The sequence below is a fragment of the Equus caballus genome, chromosome 1 (assembly GCF_041296265.1).
Source record: "Equus caballus isolate H_3958 breed thoroughbred chromosome 1, TB-T2T, whole genome shotgun sequence".
NCBI lineage: Eukaryota > Metazoa > Chordata > Mammalia > Perissodactyla > Equidae > Equus > Equus caballus.
The window spans coordinates 35,703,179-35,726,319 of record NC_091684.1 but is presented as its reverse complement, the minus strand read 5'-3'; the positions used below and the strand labels follow the sequence as shown (position 1 = coordinate 35,726,319).

At 41.8% G+C, this 23,141-nt stretch overlaps 1 protein-coding gene across 9 annotated transcripts in view; it reads left to right on the top strand.

The window, feature by feature from the left end:
* PLCE1 (phospholipase C epsilon 1) overlaps positions 1-23,141 on the top strand; it is a 298,532-nt gene that overhangs the window by 257,166 nt on the left and 18,225 nt on the right. For 4 of the 9 annotated variants that reach the window (XM_023642294.2, XM_001502375.7, XM_070261762.1 and 1 more), the window contains 6 exons: positions 5,930-6,059; positions 9,967-10,088; positions 11,005-11,122; positions 15,586-15,717; positions 16,979-17,269; positions 22,200-22,363. In XM_023642294.2, the coding sequence (XP_023498062.1) occupies positions 5,930-6,059; positions 9,967-10,088; positions 11,005-11,122; positions 15,586-15,717; positions 16,979-17,269; positions 22,200-22,363 (957 nt within the window). Of the gene's footprint in view, positions 1-5,929; positions 6,060-9,013; positions 9,056-9,966; positions 10,089-11,004; positions 11,123-15,585; positions 15,718-16,978; positions 17,270-22,199; positions 22,364-23,141 lie in introns of all 9 variants that reach the window. The other 5 variants (XM_023642288.2, XM_023642266.2, XM_070261761.1 and 2 more) reach the window with 2 other exon arrangements.

Below are 23,141 nucleotides of genomic sequence, written 5' to 3'. Positions count from 1 at the left end.
ATCCCTATGATGACCATCTCAATTTTTAATTTTAATTCTAAGATAGATGGATGGATGGACAGACAGTGGAAAGAAGGAAGGGAAAGGAAGAAAGATATATAGATAGATAGGTGATAGATAGACAGACAGACAGATAAGGCATGGAGCCTTGCACATGTTTGGTGCCTGGATGAAATTAAATGCTCCCATCTTTAGTTTCTCAAGACTGTCTGTCAGGAACTCTACATTCTTTTTTTTTTTTTAAGATTTTTTTTTTTAATTTTTCCTTTTTCTGCCCAAAGCCCCCCAGTACATAGTTGTGCATTTTTAGTTGTGGGTCCTTCTAGTTGTGGCATGTGGGACGCCGCCTGAGCATGGCCTGATGAGCGGCGCCATGTCCGCGCCCAGGATCCGAACTGGCGAAATCCTGGGCCGCTGAAGCAGAGCACAAGAACCCAACCACTCGGCCACGGGGCTGGCCCCCAGGAGCTCTACATTCTTAACTGTCCTTTTGCTGCCTTGGGTGCTTTTTCACTTCATCTCATGCATCACAATAAGATTGTTGATTGATAGTGAGAGTTATGATTTCCTTTGTAAAATAGGAGAAGAGCAATTATGAAAAGATGCGAAGGGAGAACCAGCTGACCATAAGCTTGTTCTCAGGCAGGATTATTTCTAGAAAAGTACACATAGATGTGGAAAATCTTGAGTCTAGAAATTGACTCCTTTAAAAATATATGAACCTGCACATCCCCAGAAGTCTTTGCATACCCTGTAGGTACACATGACCCATTTGAAGATCACACACAGCTCTATGCCACGAGTTACAAAATCAGTCACCTTCAGGGGCCAAGCAGGAAACATAAATATGAGGAGCCAGCTGGATATATGACAGTTGGAAGTGGTGAGGACATGAGTGGAGCGTGCATGCCCTCATAAATGAACAGCTCTAATTAAATTCTTTTTAAAACACGACACCAGCCAAACTAGTCTGGCCTGGAAGTGGTCAGTCCCAAGGACCTCCAGTTTGAGGCCTCAGCTAGGTCTACCTTTGTCCAAATCTGTACGCTCAAAGCTGCTGCAGAAGGCCTGGCATTTACTTAGGTTCCAGAGGCCATGAGACCTATGGTTATGGGCTGTGTTATGAAGTCATTTGACTAAAATATTAGCATGTGTTCCCTAATGCCTGGCCCTCCTGAAGTGCTGCATCAGTAACTGCCTGCCCATTGGGCACTCTTTCTTCTACCACACTGTTCCTCCGTGCTGTTTTCTTTATCCAGCAACTACTGCCCACTCCTCACTGCCAAGAAGATAGAGCTTCCCTTTGCATACCTCTGTGGTCTTCCAGATGTGTTTGAAGTTCTCGTAGCTGTTGCCTTTCCCATTCCTTTCATAGTTATTCACAGTTACTTCTGCAGCCTCCCTTCCACTAATGAATAGATCGTGTTGTGACAGAAGTCTCCTTTATGTTGAGCCCAAATCTTCCTTCCTCTTCCTCCTACTCTTTGGCACTGCTTCTTCCCTCTGCAGCTGCACAGACTAATTCTGTATCTAGAGAGCTAGCATGTGTCTCCCCACCAGCTTTTCTCTTCTCCAAGCTAAACATTCTTGTTGTGTCAACTGTTCCTCAAAGGATGTGGCTGCTAAGACTTTTCACTTTCCATTAAAAATATTTTGATATTCTTAAATTTGTGGATATTCATGGATTTGTCAATCTTAAAACATGATTTCCAGAACTAAGTCAATGCTCCAGACAGGGTCTGTGACAGCATGAGGACAGTGAAACCATCACCTCTTTTAGTTTGAACTTTATACCTCAGTTAATGCAGCCTAGGACTATTACCACTTTTAAAATTCTGTAACACACACCAGGTTCATGTCGAGTTTGTGGAAAACAAAAAGTATTCAGTTATTTTCACATGGACTGTTCTTATGTCTAGTCTCCTCATTGTCCCAGGTCTACACTGAGTTTTAACCTTCTGTGCGCAGGAGCCTCATATTTATCTCTGTTATATTTGCTCTTCTTGGTTTTGGTACGTTATTGCAGCATACAGTGTTCTTTGTGAATTTTGATTTTTGATGTGTGTATTTGCATTTTTTCAAATTGTGCCTTCATCCCAAGGTGCCCTTGAGCCAGGCAGCTAAGTGGAGAGCCCTGTGGCCCTTCTTATAGAGTGTCCCTGGAGTTTAAGTGATGAGCCCTCCTGTCTACTGCTCTGCTCTCTCACAGCCCCCATTTCTCCAGAGTCCACTTCAAATTCTTTAGGTATAAAATAGAAAACTGAGATCTGGCCACTTATGTGACTTTCTCAAAGCCACCCAGCTCATAGTGGCAGATTCAGACCTTCAGGAAAGACATTTTCAAAGGCAACACAGGTTTCAGAATACATTAATAGGAATTACGGGGACACTTCTGAAAACATAGATTCTTGGGTCCCAAATCTGCCCAACTCAATGAGAATTTCCACAAGGAAGGCCTGGCAATCTGTTTATTTAAAAATACTTCTAATCATCCTGGAAGTTTGGAAAGACCGCTTATCTGTTGTTTCCCACAAAGTGAGTTACCTTAACCAAAAAGTCTAAATAGGTTACTGGATAGATTTGTTCTTAGTAAACTCATGCTAACTCCCGCTAACCACCTCTTTTTCTGTGTTCTCACAACCAACTAATTAATTCATTCTGAAATTTTGCCCAATATCACCTTGATACTTCCTCCTTTATGATTTCCACAACTTACCTCTTCCTCTTTCTGGAAAAATGGGACAATGTAATGCCATTTCCAGATGCTTGTTTAAGATCACTTCCAATCCCCATGATTTCCTCTCTGGACTGACAGTCGTATCTGTAAGACCTTTTAGTTGCCTGGCAGGTTGTGGGTCTGGACCTAGTGATGTTAGTTCACATGAGGCTGGGTGTGCACAGACGGAACCCCTAACTTAGAAGGCCTGGGTCATTTCCACACAGGGAACTCCCCCTCAGCAAGGCTGGACTGACTCAGATCGGGATTTCTGAAGCCCTTCATCTGCCTCAGGCTAGTGCTGAGGCTCTTACAGATGCTCCCTAACTATACTCCACCAGGTCTCCAGTATTCTCACCTTGGTCTCCCTACTTCCACTCTGCTAGATTCAAACAGTTCACACCAGATCACAGGCACTGTGCTACGTGCTGGGGGAACAGAGCAGAGTAAGACATGGCTCCTGTCTAGACCCATGTGAGCCAGTCTCCTCATCTGACCCCTCACTCTAACCCCCTGACTTATATCTGAATTGCTTCTATTCAGAGCTGGGGTCCTGTTTTTCTGCCTCAGAATAAATAGGATATTGCAAAGAATAAGGATGTCAGCTCCTGGCTGTTCATTTGGCCACTTCCCCCATACTTCCATACTTCCTGCACTGGTGGAAGGATTTGAGCACCTAACAGACCTTGGCACTCCACTTTCTGACATTGCTAGTCTGTGAGTCTTTGAATGGCACCACGCCTAGCATACAGTTCTCACACTTTTCTGCCAGTGGGCCTACCAAGCTCTTTGCATCATCATTCCCAGCACTCGGCCTACCTTGAATGCTCGCTACGTCAAGGACTTTCTCTTGTCCATGACAAATAGCCTTGCTTTTGTGGCTCACTTGTGCCTAGAGCAGATTTCCCAGACTTTTGAAGAATGCTAATCCTATGAGACACTCTGAAAAAAGAAAAGAAAATTCCCTGGTTCAATAAGCGTGGGAAATGCTGCGCTGAGATCTTTGAAGAATCATGATGTGCTTTAGCATATTAAATGAAGGCTATGTGAAACGCTGTAGTAGGAATGCGCTTCAGTTTGTTTAAGCTGCTGTTTCCAAACTTCCATTGTGTTTTGTGGTTACTTTGTCATTTTTTACATAACAGCTATTAACACCCATGGAGATAGTGTTCCATAAACCCCACTTTGAGAAATCCCAGCCTAGACAATGCTCAGTTATCTGGAGTGGACTGCATGGTCAAATATTTATCTGGCTGTAGACATAGCCTAAATTGTATCTTCCTTATGTGTACATTTTTATTGTAAAGGTAATATAACCACATTTCAGGAAATTTAGGGAACAGAGAATTATTTTAAAACATACATAATTCCAAGACCAAACACAACCTATATTTCAGGGATTCTTAGCCTTGGTAATATCCACAGAAAGAATTCAGGGGGTCCATGAACTTAGATACAAAAAAAGTTACATCTTCATTTTCGCCAGCCTCTCTCTGAAATTTAGCATTTCTTCTGATTATAGATGTAGGGAGCAAACCACAGTAATGTTGGCAGCACCCATCTATGTCTTTGTCACCAATAGAAATCACAGCTTTTTCATATTATATCACAGTAGTTGCTAATATTTCCGAGAATTATTTATGTTAATCACTATTTCAAAAACATTACTTGACCTACCATTATACATTTTTTACTGTGTTAATAAAGGAACATATATTCCCATAGCACAAATTCATTTTTTCCAACATTTGATAACTGTATTCAACATTCTTTTTTCCTTTGTAATCTTATGTATTTTATGTATTTAAAACGTCATTCTGAGAAGGGATCCTGCCTCACCAGATTGCCAGAGGGGTCTGCCACAAAAACAGGTCAAGAATCCCAGCTGTGGGGCCGGCCCGTGGCCAAGTGGTTAAGTTCGCACACTCCGCTTCGGCAGCCCAGGGTTTCGAGGGTTCGGATCCTGGGCACGGACATGGCACCACTCATCAGGCCATGCTGAGGCAGCGTCCCACATGCCACAACTAGAAGGACCCGCAACTAAAATATACAACTATGTACTGGGGGGATTTGGGGAGAAAAGCAGGGGGGAGACAAAAAAAAAGAAGATTGGCAACAGTTGTTAGCTCAGGTGCCAATCTGTAAAAAAAAAACAAGAATCCCTGCTATATTAACATTTAATATCCAGCCTTTTGAAGCATGTCATTTTATATTAGTACAATCATTATACATAGAGAGATATATATAGATACTGAACAAAGAATATAGAATGGTATATATATTTACATAGATACATGTATATATGTATATATCTACATGTATAAATATTATATTTACACACACAATTCTGGAGCCTAATATTATATTTACACACACAATTCTGGAGCCTTTGTTCAGTAAATATATATCACAATTCTTTTTTCATGGCTCATTCTCTGAAGCAGATATACCATAGTTTACTAAGTCCACTCCTCTACTGTTGAACTTTTGAATTGTTTCCTGTTTTTAATTCAGGCAAGGAACGTTTGTATATTTCAGATTATTTCCTTAAGCTAGGTTCCCAGACCTATATTTATTCTTGTGTCCTGTGATATCCCGTCACAGTAATTCTAGTCGGATGCAGAGGCACATGATCTCCCTGGCAGCACACATCAAGTTTTTGGAAGTTTCTAAGCCTATTTTGTTCATCTGATTTATGGTTTAGATGAAGTCTGTTGAAAAACTTTATTTAAACCAACTATTCTTTTGGTCTCTTTGTCCATAGGGATTCTAACATTTTTCTCAAGGTCAGGGGCCTTTAGATATTATTTTAAGAAGGAAAGAAAAAACTGTTTCCTAGCTGAGATTTACTTTTCAAAATTGATGGGCCAATTCACTTCTTCATCATGTGGGATTGGTGGTGGTTCTCTGAAGCACCAAGGGTTCTCCTGGAGGGTTTGCCCCAGGGAACCCAGCTGGCTGGGCACCACACGTGATTCCTTGTGATTGTTTCTAAAAGCTCCAGGATTCCTCCTGTAAGAATGTTAACTTTCACCCAAGTATTAACCTTGTACTTCAGGTGAATTTAGATTTTTATTTCCTTTCCCAAATGAATCAAAATAGGATAAGCCACTTTTAATGACTGTGGTAAGCATTCGATGGTCATTTGAAAGCTATAAATGAAAGGTCAGTAGCTTAGCATCTGCAGTCTTTAATTATTGATATACCTTACAGGCTCATCAGTTAGCATCCATGCAAGCTCAGGCATATAATGGCGGGAATGCCAACCCTCCACCTGCTAATAACGAGGAAGAGGAAGATGAAGAGGACGAATATGATTATGACTATGAATCCCTCTCTGATGGTAAGAGAAACAGAACCCTATGCTATGCACAGGGAAATGCCTGGATGATTTTCTGGTGGTTTCATTGGTGTCATGTTTTTTTTCAAAAATGTCTGGCATTCCATAGACTAACAATACAAATTGTTGTAATATTGTCCAAGAGTTTCTGAATCCTGCCAGTTAGCGAGAAGGACCAAGCAAGGAAAGGGATTCTGTTAGCCACTACAGCCACCACTCAAGGAAAGAAGAGGAGGGTGCGGGATGCAACACAGGGGTCACCCTAAGTGAGTTTCTAGAGGAAGAGGTGGAATTACAGCCGAGAGACCCCATTCTCACCTTTTCAGTTTCTGGCATGCCTGATGCTCTTGGCAGGAATTGTAGACTGTGGTGAATCTTTTCTTTCTCCTGCACCACCTGCAGGGGGCAGCGTCACGTTTCTGAGCTGTCTGCCCCCCCCTTTCACCGTGTTCACATCTGCTTTCTAGGAGTATGGAAAAGAAAGAGCATCATTTCCCTCTCCCACCCCCCACCTTCCTGGTTCTCATATTGCTAAGCCAACCAGGCATCTCCCTTTGGCCCCACCAAAGGGACAAAACATGGGTGTTGGCTAATGGTGCAATACAAAAAAGTCACATGAATGATGTTATCTGCAGAATATAGGTGAAGGAGAATTAGGTTTCAGGTGTGTTTCGTTTGCACTAAATTAGTGTCGTTTCTTATAGATTGCAAAATGTTTTCTCAGGTACTATTACTAATGATAGCCTGTTTCATTTTGGCAACTTCTAAAAGAAAACAATGTAGTAATGAAAAATGCCAAAGTTTGTATTTGCATAAACATTATATTTGTAGGAAATATTACTTCTGTGTAGGATAATTGTTTTGCTAATATGCTAATATGCTCAGACCAGCAATCATTTGCCATTGGCATTAAGACAGCCAAGCTACCCTCCTCCAACTCTCTGCTTCTCACCTTCCAGGACGGTCTCCTAGTCATGTTCAGTTCCACGAGCCGCCATCATGGCAGCAGTTACTGTCCGGTCTCTCTCCGCCCCCAAATACGATACTAGTCTATGTCCATTTAATATGCGTCCTTAGTAATAGTTGATTGCGTCATACCATCAACTAAAAGCTAATTTACTTGACTTGAAATCCTGTCACATAATACAAGGGGCATATTCTCTAATGGGGAGTTAGAGAGAGGAAGAAAATGAAGAAGAGTCACGATAATTTCTTGTATCCTATTCCTGAAAAGTTATGGGAATATGAATATTTTTATACTGACTTATTCTTCCCTGTGAATCTCAACTACAGTCGTGGTGATGTTGTCCCATAGAGGAACAAATTCATTCAGATCAGAAATGAAAACCACACTTAAGAAATGAATCTATCCAGATGTCATTGCCCCTGTAAGAAGTTCGTACAGTGGGAGATAAACTCACTCTATCATAAAGTACCCCTGTGTTTTTTTCTGTACTTTTGAGAACAGAAAGGTGAAGGCTTTTCTTAATTATTAGTAGCATTATTATAGGAGTTTTTGATATGCAAATAAAATGAACAGGTAGAGGAAGGATCTTTCTGACTTATTTTCAGTTAGCAGAGTAAGATTTAAACCCTCCTCCACTGAATTTCTCTAATAGTTGCATGCTTTTTTAAAACCCGTATGTGCTGGGGTGAGGTACATGGTAAGGGTTCCCACCAGGTTCTGCTCCAGTGGACCGTGAGACCTTAGGCAATGTCCTGTCACCACTCTATGCCTTAGGTCCCTCAGATGTGTAATGAACAGGTTCTGTTACACGTTGACTGATAGTCTCCCTTCTTCTAGCACTAACATTTATGATCTGTGATAACTTAAATCCACTACCACCACATGATTATCTCCCATTTCATTGAAGGATTCCTCTGACTGGCTGATTCCCAAACAGGCCTTGTAGTTATGCCATGACTTGTTTAAGCTCGTTGTATTAAGGCTTCCTTATGCTACTGTTAAATGCCCTTTCAATCTTGACTTTTGGTTGTGGTTTGTGGTGCCTCACTCATCTCTGCTTCCCTCTACCATCTTCACTTTCTGCAACTGAGATGAGAAGAAAATAGCAACCTACCTGCTGTGGGTAGGACCATTGCCAGCTTCTTAGGGAGACCTCAAATGTTTCTAAGCTTCTTGTAATGATGGGTCCCTTTGAGGATGAGACGGAAGCTGTGATCAGAGAAATACACATGGTCTCAAATTTCTGCATAAAATTGCAGGGGTTTTCACAGACCTTCTGAGGCCCTCGCAGGCATCTCAGATTAAAAACCCGTCTCTAGAATCTGGGTGTCCCAGTTTATCTCTGTGAAAGCTCTAGTCCTCCGTTTTCACATCTATGAAATGAGAGAATTCGTCTAAAGCCTCTTTTGGCTATAAAATGTGATGATTTCTAACCACAAATTTAGTTCCAGAAAATCTAAAGTAAGTTGCAAATGAGGCTCATGTATTTCAGAAACTGCTGCTCTTGCTTTTTTGGCCAAGAAGTTCTTAATGAATATTTAATTAAATTTCATTAAAGAAATATAGATTAATTTTTCCCAATCTTGCTGTTTATCCTAACTAGCTTTGAACATGCACTGGAATATAGATTTGAATTTTCAACTTAATATAGACATATTCTATGATAAGACTGCATGATTCTAACAAATTAATCAATTTCTATGCATTTGACATAATGTATTACTGGGAGTATTACGACAGTCAGTAACTGCAAGTATGTAACGTGAATGTGGCTGCCTGATTAACATTAGTATGTGTGCACTTCTTTTATAGCTAGCCCTTGCATCTCTTAATAGTCAAAATGTTAAATTGATGGAAGATTTCTTGTTTCATTTACTTTATAATCTAAGCTGTTGTTATTTGTGCTTTGCTTTGTACCTTAGTTTAATTTACCTGGCGTTTTGTCTTATTTTCCTTACTTTCATCCCTTTCTGATTCTGTTTTTCTGTAGCAGATGTCCTTACTGCTTCTCCTGCTCCTAACAGTCAGGAAGGTAAAGCCATTTGAACTGGCATTTTAACTGCATGAATGTCGGTGTTCTGTTTCCATTTTCTTAGGCCTGATTAGCATGAAGTTGTGACACTTATGTGAATAAACATGTAAAAAAATGATTGGTCTCATTTACTTCTTGGCAGTCTGCATGCCCTGATGTGACAGAAGGACACTGTGGTCTAAGCGTTTGTGGTCTTAGGAGATAGTAAATCTTGGGTGAGAAATGAGCTTTCTTGTTTTCCATTTTAAAAGAACATAATCCTAATATAGCTCTAACACCTTTAAAGTACTTTTGAATAGAAATATCAAAATAAGAGCAAAGTATAAGATTATCTGTCATCCTTTAGGGTTTTTTTAGATATATTTTAATTCCTATCCTTAAGATTTTCACTTAATAAATCGATAAACAATTATGAAAACTTTACTTGCCAGTTAAGTATAATTGCATTGCAGATAACAATGTCTCTTTTCCCCTGGTTTTGACATTTCTAGAGATAAAGGAAGCTGATAGGTTCATTTTAAAGTGAGTGATTAAATCATGTATGCACCATCCAGAAGTGCTTCAACCACTAAATCCTTCCCAGACTCGTGTGCTGAGAGCTTCCGGACACAGGGTGTCTTCCAGAACGTTGGCACAGTTCCAATCATCTGTATGCAAATGAGCCTTCACCTTTACATTATGTCTGTATGGTACCAAAACTACCAGTAAATGAGTCCGTTCAATAAAAAATAAACATATCATTTAACAAATTTAAAAAATTATACTTTAAGCCATCCTTTTGGTAACATGTAGCCAGAGCTTCCATCTGACAGATAAGCACGAGTGTCTGGGTATCCTTGCAATGATGTAGGCGTAGCCCTTAAGTGAAGCATTTGGTTCTTGTTCACTGAAGCCTGCCAACTCATTTTCAGACAACATTCTAGAAGACAGACCTGAAAATAAATCATGTAATGACAAGCTTCAGTTTGAGTATAATGAAGAAATCCCCAAGAGGATAAAGAAAGCAGATAACTCTGCTTGCAACAAAGGAAAGGTAGGTGAATGGTTTCTGATAAATTACACTTGGACCACGGTACTCTTGTAGGTTTCACTCCCTCCCTGTCCCTTCCCTTCACCTTTCCCCTCACTTTCCCTTAGATGCCAAAGCCCACATGGTGATGATATGGGACACCCACCTGCCATTTGTAGAAGGTTAGTCATTGATTCATCCAACCAATACCTACTGAAGGTACATTGTGTGGCAGGCACTGAGGTGGCGCAGGAGGTGGTTTGGTGATGGAGACAAAGATGTAAACAGTGCTTGTAGATAAGTACAAAGAGCATGATTACACAGTGTCATTCGAGCATCAGGGAAGATGATGTTGGAGAAGGAAGATATGGCCAAGCAGACAAAAACAAGGCATTCAGGCCAAGAGGACAGCGTGGTACGTTCACGGAATTGCTAGAAGTTTTAAAGTTGTTTGGGATGACCAAGAAGATAAACAGGGCCCAGCTTGTGAAGTGTTAACAGAGGAATGACACTGAGAATAGAAAGAGAAATGAAATACCCAGACCCTGTTCTCAAGTGCCTCACATTATATAGACTCTGAGCAAATCTACAGACATAATTACAGTGACACTGTTGAAGAACAAAATAATAAAATATCTCAAAAATTTGAGCCACAGAAGATACATAATCAATCATCTATTCATTCAACAAACATGCTTTGACTGTTCCACATTTAAGACACTGGCCTATGCCCTGAGGGAAGATGAAGGGTGAGTTAGACTCATCTCTTGCTCAGAAAGCTTTTGTTCTAGGGTAGGTGTTCCGACATGTGTAAGGACAAATATAGAGCAAGGTGAAACACCCAGATGACATGAGAGGGGAACAGATAAAGAGCTTTGGGGATTCAGAGGTGGGTGGCATACACCTTCCGTGTAAACTGGTATCGTTTTTCCCTTAATAGGTTTATGACATGGAACTGGGAGAAGAATTTTATCTTCCTCAGAATAAAAAGGAAAGCAGACAGATTGCACCAGAGCTTTCTGACCTGGTCATCTATTGCCAAGCAGTAAAATTTCCAGGTAAGAGTAGGCAATATCATCTATGACATTTAAAGATAGCAAAAGATAAAAAATATGCTATTTATTTAATCGGGCATTGTGAATGCTCTTAAAATACCTAAATTCTGTTGCTGAAATCATTGTTACAATACCTTCTAAATATTTATTTATTTATTATTATTATTTGCATTGATGCCTATGAGGAAAATACTATAAAATGTTCATTTTTCCAGGTCATATCATGTATTTTCATAACAGTTAATAATAATGATAATAATATTCAAATATCTAATAGCTGAAATTTATTAAGCAGTTAAATACCAGGATTTGTGCTAAGTATTTTACATACATTATCTTATTGACTTTATAATAATTCTATGAGGTATGTGGATTTATCCCCATTTTTAAATAAAACAAAGTCTGAGAGAGATGAAGTAATTGCCCCAAGGTTTCAGAGTATATCAGTTAAGACTCTTTTGTTTGAAAGTGGCAGAAATGGACTTAAAGAGAAAATTTATTGGCTCATGTGTTGAAACATGAAGAGATACACAGGTTTCAGGTACAGCTTGATCCAGGGCTTTCCTCTCTCCCCACTTCTTACTTTGCCTCCACTGTGTTAGCTTTATTCCCTTTGTGGTTGCAAGGTGGCCACAGCAGGCTGGCACTATGTGTTTCCAGATTCAGCTTCAGTGTAAGAGTCTCTTCCAGAACTTTCAGCAGCAGTTTCATTGTTTTTTGTGGGTCCTTTGCCCATCTCTGAACCAGCCCTGTGGCCAGGGGCATGCAGTGCTCTGACAGTCTGGGGCCTATGTCACATGTCCCATCCCTGAGCTGGGTAGCGAAGCTCCACTCAAACCACAAGGACCAAGAATGGGGTTTCAGTGGGAGAGAAGATTTCCCCAATTTCTAGAAGTACAAGGTGGCCTAGTGGTTAAGATTCAGAGCTCTCGCCACCATGGTCCAGGTTTGTTTCCCAGTCAGGGAACCGCACCACCCATCTGGGAGCTGTCATACTGTGGCGGCTGTGTGTTGCTGTGATGCTGAAAGCTATGCCACTGATATTTCAAATACCAGCAGGGTCACCCAGGGTGGACAGGTTTCAGTGGACCTTCCAGACTAAAACAGACTAGGAAGAAGGACCTGGCCACTCATTTCCAATAAAATTGGCCATAAAAAGGCTACGAATAGCAGCAGAGCACTGTCTGACAGAGCACTGGAAGATGAGGGATGACGCAAAAGACCAGGCAGGGTTCTGCTCTGCTGTCCGCAGGGTCGCTAGGACTTGGAATTCACTCCATGGCACTAATAACAAAGTACAGTGAACTTATGCTGATAAACCACTTCCTCCCCAAAATGTGCATTTCAGTTACTAAGTGGTAGAACTATGATTCCAGAGCCTCTCTATCTCCAAAGTCCTGCCTGCCCTTAACCATTGCACTACCCTGCCTCTCTTGTTAGGGGTGCTTCAATGAGCTAACCCGATTGCGTGTCCCACAGATGGGACAGTGAGAGGTGGAGGGCAGACAGGAAAGCCATAAATCTATGGAAGTCAGAAAAATTCATCTCATACTAAGAACAAGGATTCCCCTGCATAAGATTTCTGAGGACAGGAAAACAGCTGGAATTGGGAGATCTGTCTAAATGTTAGTAAACAGGGTATATAAATTTGGCCTCAAGAGGGGAGTTAAAATACCAACCCTCATTTTTTTCAAGATGGTCTGAACAGCTCCTGGCTTCCAGAGGCTTATCTTAAGCACCATTTCTCACACTCTGCCCTGCAAACAGGACAGAGGTGTCGGGCTATTAAAAACTAGGTAATAGTCATCTTTCCACACACCAAGTGAAAACATCATAGATAGAACTGTCTCAATTTGAAATTTTCTCCTGTGAATTCTTTTGAAACTTTTGGCAGCTGCTGCTGTTTATCTGCTAGCAGATTCTGTTGCGGAGGACGCGAATGAGTAAGCAGCAAGCAGCGATTTCAAAGCAGCGCAAAAACCTAGCCGTTTAGGTTTAGTTTCACAGATTGTGACTTTCTGTCACACGAGTACAATATGACCCTATTTGCAGCCAGTGAAACTGTCCTTAGGATGGAGTAGAATCCTCTTCCTGTCAGTCTTATGGCCTGCATGTCCTCCATCATGGGAACAAACGTGAGGACCGCTCGTCAAGACTCACACGCTGCCTCTCTCGTTCTTTATCAATTCAGCCGAAGCTGTACCCAAACCATTTTGCTGGCTTTGTCTTTTCTTCTCAAGCACCGAGTAAATAAAGAGCACGAATTCCCAAAGATAGTTGAAGTCACCATGAAAGATAAAGTTTCTGTACCGATAGAGAATGGTGGAAGCGTCAAAAGGTCATTTGGCCCAGCTTCTGATCTGAGGCGCAGGCTAAGCAGGGGCTTGTCTGGCTTGTTTTTAAAATTCCAAGCATGCTGTTTTTCAGAAGTGTTTATATAGCACACATTCTTTATAGGTATATTTTAATTTTTTTTTTTAGTAATTGAAATTTCTTACATTTTTCTTTCCCCAAATTTATTTCCTTTCTCAGAATAACTAAATTCTGTTGCCAGAATCATTGTTATAATACCTTCTAAATATTTATTATTATGCTTTGTTTTGACACTCATGAAGAAAATACTATAAAATGTGCATTTTGCTACGCTATTGATTTTACGTCTGCTGCGTCATCACCGTTAGCTGACCTTTCACCAACCCAGTTCCCTTCCAAGGAGCCACATGCAAAAAAGTCTTCACAGCGGTGAGGCACCGCGAAGATCACGTGGCAGGACCTCCCCCAGAAGTAAAGTAAATTCCCCAAGATCACGAACCTGCGGCAGTGGCCTTGACTCCTCAGTGACCTTGACTAGGGCAGTTATATAACTTCTCTGCTCTTCACATTCCTTATCTGTAAAACAGACATAACAGTCCCAACTTGCAAAGTTGTTGTAAAAATTAGCCGTAAAGTAGAGACTGTAATTAGCACACTATCTGGAACCAGTTGGCTCTCCGGAAATGGTGATGGTTGTCATCGTCCTTGGTAAACAGGCCTGTGGGGCGGATGAAGGTTCTTGGTTGCTCCTTCGGTTACTTCTCTGGGCCTCTGCCGATTCCTTCCGCTTTCCTGATCACCCAGCCCTTGTTTTGTTGCGTCCTTGCCTCACCCTAAGAAAGCAACCAGGCTCTTCACAGGAGGGCCCACATACCCCTGGGGGATGTGGACATGTGCCATGATGTGTGCAGAAACCCCAGAAGGATCGCAGCCCCACACTCTGGCCCCTCATTCGTTTTACCTGGGAGAAAATCCATTGTTACCTCATTGTGTAGTGGGCAGAATTCACACAAAATCTTAAGATAAAGCATGAGAACTGACCAGTCCAAGTTTGTATGTCTTCATGGTTTCAGATGCTTCAGAGAAAAAAAATTTAGAAGCCCCACAGCTGCTATGAACTCAGCACTTTCTCTGAACAAGATACTCTCTGAAGTATGTATATATATGCATTCTCTCATTTAATCCGAACCATAACCCTTTTGCAGATGAGGAAGGAGTGGTTCATAGAGGCTAAGTAACTTGTGTGAGGGCGCACCTCTAGGAGCAGGGTTTAAACCCCAAATTTTCCATTCTTATTAAACACTCTGTTATCCTGTCTTCCCTGATGATGTTCTCGGAAGGTGTATTTTCATCTCAAAGAGGACCCCCTGAATGCTGCTTCAGATGAAGAAAATACTCTAATGGTACAATTGTAGACAGTGGGAGTGGCTGGAGACAACTCTGGCTTCCCTGGTGCCTTTAAATCGCTCCCCCTGCACCGGAGCCAGGCCTGCGTGGTATGCATTCATTTCCTCATTCGGCAAATATCTATGAAGTTCCTGCTGTGCACCAGGCACTGTGCCAGACAGGAAGGATCCAGGGAGTGGCTGGACTAGGAGTGAGAAAGAGAAGCCGTCAAACATCATTAGCATCATAATATATTTCCCATTTTATCCTCAGACCAACCCTGTGAGTGAGTTCCCATCACTAGACCCATTTTGTAGGTAAGGAAACTGAGGACAGACAGGGTAGATGTTGAGTCAAAGCTCCTGCTGGCAGGAATGGAACCCAGACAATATGACCCTAAAGCTCAGGCGCTTAACCTTTCTTTCATCTCTCCAAATTGAGTAATGAGGCTGATAATTACATATAGACAGCAGCACTTTCTCTTCATGTAATTTTTCTAAATCTTTCTGGTGCACAATTAAGTGGGTGATTCTGTGGTCATTCCATCCTAATTATGCAGTTCTTGTCATATTTGCCTACAGAGATTAAAAACTTTGCTATAATTGCCTACAATGCTATTATTATCGGTGCTAAAAATGCTAGTAGGTCTTCTGTATGAGGTTACGACGGAGTAGTAGGACTTCAAAATAAACATTAACAGGGATGGAAAATGTTGAGTTCCCTTGCCTGTAGTTTTTGGCTTATTTATTTTCATTTTATGGGAACAGGCCTGTCAACTCTAAATGCATCTGGCTCTAGCAGAGGAAAAGAAAGGAAAAGCAGGAAGTCCATTTTTGGCAACAATCCGGGCAGAATGAGCCCTGGAGAGACAGCATCGTTTAACAAAACATCTGGAAAAAGTAAAGTCACCTTCTGACAGTATCTTTGCTTGATTCTGCATGCTGGATGATTCCCATATTTTACTGTCTAAGCACTTCCTTTGAACTTTTTAATTCGTTTTTTGTTCTCGTGAATGTTCATATTATCTGTATGATATAAATATTATCAGTTTACACTTTTCACATCCTAAAAAATGGCATTTCACTGAAGACGTTCTAACAGTGTTTGCCTCTAAGGTAAAAATTGGAGCCACCTTGGAAAATTCTAGTGGTTCTTGGAACTGCCCTGTTCACCATTATAACTCCAGAAGATATATCCATTTTATTTCTAATTACTTTTTATTATAAAAGTAATAAATACTCATAGTTAAAAACTCAAACAATACAGAGTATTATTAAAATTCCTTTCCATTCTCAATGTCCCGGTTCTACTCCCCGGAGGTAACCACTGCTAAGTTTATTGTGTTTTGTTCAAGAAAAATGAGATCCTTTTTAAGATAATCCAAATGGGATATAACTCAACATACTTGGATAACTTTTATACTTGCTATAACTTTTCACATAGCTTTCTGCACATATATCGACCTCGTTCTCCTTAATGCCTCTGTGTACTCCATTGTGTGGTATATCGTCATTTATTTAACTACTTCCTCACTGGTAGAAAGTTTGGGTTGCTTCCTGGGTTTTTTGTTGCTTTTCTCTTTTTCTTCTTTTTTTTTTTTTTTGAGGACGATTAGCCCTGAGCTAACATCCACCGCCAATCCTCCTCGTTTTGCTGAGGAAGACCGGCCCTGAGCTAACATTCGTGCCCATCTTCCTCTACATTATATGCGGGATGCCTGCCACATATAAAGCAGTGCCTGAGACTGCACCCGGGATCCGAACCGGTGAACCCCGGGCTGCCAAAGCAGAATGTGCGAACTTAACTGCTATACCACAGGGTCAGCCCTGCTTTTCTTTTTTTTTTTTGCTGTAAAAAACAATGCTAGAGTGAAGACCCTTGTACGTACATTGTTGTGTATTTGTGCAAATATATCCACAGGACAGATGAGGTACTGAGGCGAAGGACTTCAGTCATTTAAGTTAGTGTTGCTATTCTCATTTGAAAATTCTCTAGCTATCATTTTGTTTCAAGGCAGCGGACTCGCTCACAAGTAACACTCCAGATGTTTTCTGATGTGTTCTGTTTATGATTGTTTACTGGGATGTCGTTCAGGTTTATCTTTCTAAAATATTTAACGTTTTCTGCACTAATCTGAGGCTAATCTTTTGGGGGGTTTAGGTTCCTATGAAGGAATGCGACAGGCCTGGGAGGAATCATCTTCCCCCCTCAACCCAACCACGTCCCTCAGCGCTATCATTAGAACTCCCAAATGTTACCATATCTCGTCGCTGAATGAAAATGCCGCCAAGCGTCTGTGTCGCAGGTATTCCCAGAAACTGATCCAGCACACCGCCTGTCAGCTGCTGAGGACTTACCCGGCCGCCACCCGCATCGACTCGTCCAACCCCAATCCTCTCATGTTCTGGCTCCATGGGATACAGCTTGTGGCCCTCAACTACCAGACAGATGGTAATGGGCCTGCTCCACCCACGCGGGTCCCTCCTCCCCTCTCTCCTTTGTGTCTTATGTTTCAGTAAACGTAGTTCAACAAACCACGTTTTTTTAAAAGGGTCAGGATTCCAGACTGGGGTACACCATATGTGAGGGTAAAAATACAGATGACAGAAAGCAGAAGTGAATTTGATACTGAATTGTGCCCTTGATGTTTCAGAGTTGAGGCGATAGAAAAAACCTTGACGGATTCCCTAAGAGGCTCTTGTTCCCGCTCCCTTTTTAATGCACTTTTTAAACATAAGACATCTCTGGATAGGGCTGTGTCCAGTTTGTTTTTAAAGACCTTTTGGGGCAGAGATTGCCTAATACCACTTAGTCTTGCTAAGCTACTGTTCTCGCAGTCAAAAAGTAGTGTCGCTCCAAACATTTTGCAAGTTAAAACCTTTTTAGCTTCTTCTCATCCCTTTGAGACTAAAATGGAGAGTAACGGTCAGCACTCAGTTCTCTGTGAGTAGCCAACACAAAGAAAACGAGGACGTGAATTCCCCGAACAGGGAAAGTAGTGGTGTTTCTCTGTGGTCGATGAGACGCTCATAACAGGGGTAACTGAGGAGGCCTAAAAGTCCAGGAGAAGAGGTCCCGTTTATTGCATGCTCTGTGTGCCAGGCCCCATGCAGAATTCTTGACCCATGGTATCTCACTTAATCTTGGCAACAACCCTGAGGTGGTGCCTTTATGATCCCCTTTTCTCAGATGAGCAAACCAAGCCACAGAGCGATTAATTTGCTCAAGGCCACAGAATAATAATAAATTATAATACTAATAATAAATTTAATAATAATATTAAAAATAATAAATTTTAATAATGAATTCAAGGACTCTGGGAGTTTAGAGGATAAAGCTTTCTGTTTCCACTTGGTTATGAGAGGAGGGGAGCTGCAGAAGATGATGAGGAACGTTTCCTAGAATCTCATTCAAAAACAACAGTCTTTCCTTTGAACAATCAAGCAGCCTCCCATTCCACTCACGTGAACTCAACCAGATCCTAACTAACTGTGCTGACCCACCGACCACAGCAGAGCCCCGCCTCCAGCCAAGGTCAAACCACAGCTTTAGCTCTGGGACCAGCTGGCCACCTGGTACTGGCGCCAGCAGCACCCATTTGTGGCTGACTCTGCAGACGTGTGGTTAGAGATAGCAGTCATATTTTTTTGCCCTTGTTATATTTGCTTCTTTCAATTGAAATTAAATAAGATAATGCAGGTGAAGTAGCATACTTAACCTAGTGCCTGGCACATAGAAAGCGTTCCACAAACGTTAACTGTCATTAAGTGTTTTTGATAAGTTATGAAAACAGTATGATTTGGACTCACAAGTGGAAATAATAATGAAATATTTTCAAAGTTGTAAAAATTCCTTTTCAATATGTCCCAAGTGACTTGTGGGTTCACATCTCTGGCCCTGTCTGTAGCCCTGTGTCCGCTGGCGCCCTTGGTTATTATGATACCAAAATATTTTAAGTAAAGTGAAATAACTAGCAAAATGGTTTTCTCAAGGAAATGGAAATGCATTTGGTTTTGGATGTGCCCTTTCTCCTGAAGTGCCGAGGCTGGTGCAGACACACTGGCTCCACTGATGGCAATGGGAGGCACAGCTGAAGGGGACAAGGGAATTGCCCCTCCTTGGGCCACCCCACCATCCAGAAGTGCACACTGAGGCTGCAGCTTGACCTCCATTCGCCCCTAAAGCCTTTGCCTCTCTCCCAATCAAGCCGGGCATGCCTGTTCAAGTGCCCCACTCAAGGGAGGCAGATGGCTGTGTTGTGTGCTTCATCCTCAAGTTTCTCTACAACCTTTCAACCCAGGAGGGAGGGCTGCCATATAACCTCTCTTGATTCAATGCAGCAAGCAGTGATTAAACATCTCCCCTGGACAAAGCACAAGCGACATGCAGTTTCAGTGTGTTCGTCTGTAAAAATGGTCTTCATTCCCACAAACTGAGCGTAGAACCTGGTCAGTACCTTGCACACAGTAGATGCTCAATAAATGCATGCTGCACTGAGCTGAAACAGATTGTCCCCACTGCAAGTGGAACCTGTGGTTCTTGATTTTTTATCTAGATCTCTTCTAGGTACTTCTCTGTGAATTGCAAGTCCAAATAGACAGATAAGGGTCAAGGTTGGAGTCAATTTTAAATTTTTGAAAAGAATTCCCAGGTTAGGGAGAGATTGATTTTCCATAAAACATCCCAACCAAATAACAGAGAACCCCTTTCCAATGTCCCTGTAGCCTCCAAATATGTTCCATGGGTCATCTGCCTTACCACTTCCTGAATTTCAGGGGACCCTGATGCCCCAAAGGGGTGTTCCTGGATTTAGGGTCATCTCATCCCAGGATTTCCAATGGTTCCATCACTCCCAGAAGGTCTGCAGTGATCTGGAACCAGGAGTAGCCCAGGTCTACACTCAATAAAACCAGCTCTTGAGTTTGGAATCTCACTTGAGCGTGGCATGCAGACTCTGGTTACTGCCGGCGACAGTCCCTCAAAGTTCTTTCCTCCTGGGGTAGAATGATTCCTGCCTCATGTCCCAGGCCAACAAGTAAGTAGACACACAGCCCCAGTCAAAAGAAAAGCTCCTATTAATATTTATCATGCTTTCTTGAATAATTGTCACACTCTTTGTGATGACTTTCTCAGCCCCCAAATATAGGGATAATTATTGTGAGAATGGTGTCTACTGAATGCAGCGTTTTGAAATGAATAGAAGATCATAAAGCTAACGACATGCTTGATCTGCATCACATGCATTGACTAGAGGGGCGGTGGGGTACACAGATTCATGCACGCTTTTTTTTATTTTTATATTTTTGCTTGAGGAAGCTTAGCCCTAAGCTAACAGCTGTGCCAATCTTCCTCTAGTATGTATGTGTGATGCCGCCACAGTATGGTTTGACCAGTGGTGTAGGTCCCACACCTGGGATCCAAACCCGTGAACCTGGGCCGCTGAAGCAGAGCGTGCTGAACTTAACCATTACACCATGGAGCCGGCCCCCATGCACACTCTTGCACTTGGTTAGAACAGGGGTTTCAAAACTATAGCCCTAGATGAAGTTCTGGGAGCACCCCTGGGGGACAGTAGGAGGGCTAAATTTGAGGTCCCACCTTTATTCCAAACTGAGCAGCTCCATATGGATCTGTTTTACATATGGCATCATGAAATGAGATTTTAATTAAGAAAAAGTGCTTTAAAGTTTTACAAAGCTACAAGGATAGACACAATGCTAATGAAATCAGACTTCAAACCCAAATGAGCATTATCATAATCATAATTTAATAGCTTCTGCTTATTGAGCACCTTCTATGTGCCAAATGCTGAGGTAGGGACTTTCCCACATTATCTCATTGATCTTTATGACATCCCTGTGCGATCTACATTATGTGGCTCAGTAGTTAAGATTGGGAACTATGGGTCAGGCTGTCTGGGTTTGAATGCTAGCATCCACCACTTACTAGCTATGTGCCTTGGGTTTTGTCACTTCACGTGCCTTAATTTCCTCATCTATAAAAATGAGGATCCTAACAGAATTTACCTCATGGGTTATTGGGAGACACCGATGCACGTAAAGTGCTTAGACTGGGGCCTGGTACATAGTAAAAGGGCAGTAAGCGTGAGCTGCTATAATTTTGTCAGTAATACATATCCGTTTCACCCTTACCCACACTGTCTGAGCTAGCCTGCTTCACTCTCTTAGCCATCCTAGCCCATGTCTGTGCTCCTCTGTCACAGAGTGGCCTGGGAAGAGAATTTTCTCCCATTGCAGGCAAGACAGCTGACCTCTTTGAATCAGTCATGTAGGAGCTGCAAGGGACCTGAGAGATGGGGTCCAGCACACTAATTTTATAGATAAGCAGACTGAGGCCCAAGGAGCTTTGATATGTCTAAGACATCTTACCCCAGGAATTCCTGCACATGGTCCCTGCCAACCCCACATACACGGAATAATTTTACACAGGAGACAAGCGGAGGCCAGCTTCTCATGGCTCCGTGGTGCTTACCACACTTTTCCTTGATGCTAGTCCATGTAGCGAAGTTCACTCTGCACATGGAAGGAATCGATCGGAGGGAACATTTGTCAGGTGTATCTCATAAACTTTTTGCTCATCTGGACAACTTTTATACAGACTTGCGCCATCAGAGGAGCATTTGAGTGTGGAACAGCCTAAAAACAGTGCAGGAATCCAATCATTCATCAAAACTCTGTGCCAGATAAAATTTGGCCTCAAAAGACTGGAAGCCGTTGTGAGGGTTCCAGAAGTTAGGATGAGGGGATTGTGCACATGATGTGAATCACATGGGATAACGATTTTTTTTCGTATTTAACTACAATAAAAAAAGAGGTAGAAGTATTTCAATTTATAGGTTGAAATTGAGATTTCAAGGAAAAGATATGTTCTTCTGGCTATTCTCCTTGTCTTTCTTAGATTATTAAGATTTACATTCGAAAAAGCAAGAATTGGTTATACCATTGTCTGAATGGTTTGGCTTATGGGGCTAAGAAAATGCCATTATTCTTTTCTAAAATTCAGTACAAAATGAGGTCTTTCAAAGATTTTTTTAGATGGATGTTGTAAATTTTTATTTGTAAGAGGAGTCCTTAAGTGGCAGAACCTGGGCTGGAGTAGGAACTGGGTGTATCCTGTAGACTATGAGCCCCGTAGAGACAGGGATTTTGTGCCTTGTTACCTGCTGTATCTCTGGTGCCTAATATAACCTGGCACATAGTAGGCACTCAATCAATCTATGGAATAAATGAATTGTTATCTCTTCTTCATGCTGAAGCCTAGGGAAAATCAATCCAAACTTCTTTTGAACTTTACAGTAAACTTATAAGATGACATCTCAGTGACAAAGTAACAAGCAATATTGACTTTGTTTATTTTGCAGATCTCCCTTTGCATTTAAATGCTGCCATGTTTGAGGCCAACGGTGGCTGTGGTTATGTTTTGAAACCCCCAGTTCTGTGGGACAAGAACTGTCCCATGTATCAGAAGTTTTCTCCCTTGGAAAGAGACCTGGACAACATGGAGCCTGCTGTCTATTCTTTATCTGTGAGTGTGGCCCCCAGTGTCAGAGTACAGTAAGCCTTCCTGAATATGAACTGGTTTTGAATTCAAGGTATTACAAAGTTCTCATGTCACAGTTTTGTTCATGCAGATTTAGTTCCCAAAAGAATTTCTCTACCTCTCAGAAGTGGCTACGGTTTAGGTACGCTGTCACCTGGCACCGTGTTTGCCAGAGCCCACAGCTGGGGTTAGGAGCTCCCTGCATCACCTACATACTGATGCTGGTAATTCTGTCTTCCAGGCCTCTCAGAATCATGACTATGAGTGTATCCCATAGAAGGGGAGCTCCTTCTTGGAGCAGGTCAACTTAACCTCTGACCAGCTTTCATAAGATCAGGCAAACAGGCATCAAAATAGAAATCAATTAAATATCTTTCCTCCTTACAGTTAACTTTCATCATTCCTGGGCCTTGCCTTACTCCTTTTATTGCCTAATTAACTGATTGTCAAAACTCCACAGGCTGCCCTTAACAACTGAGCCCCAGTAGCTCATCATCCAACTTTATTTCCCTGTTCTTTCACTCCCCCTTAAGCTGACACACAAAAAACGCCCGATGGGTGATAGGAAAGACGCGAGGGACAAAGTTATCTCTTCTGTCCATCTTTAGATCTTGCTCGTTTACCTCCAAAGGAAGAATGTCGAGCTGCCTCTGCCCATGACACCTCAAACCCCTGGAAGAACCTCACTCACAGATTTCCCTACCACCCAAACTGCTTTTTCTCTTTCCCTAAGACTAAGGCAGTAGTGCCTTTTCTCTCTGAC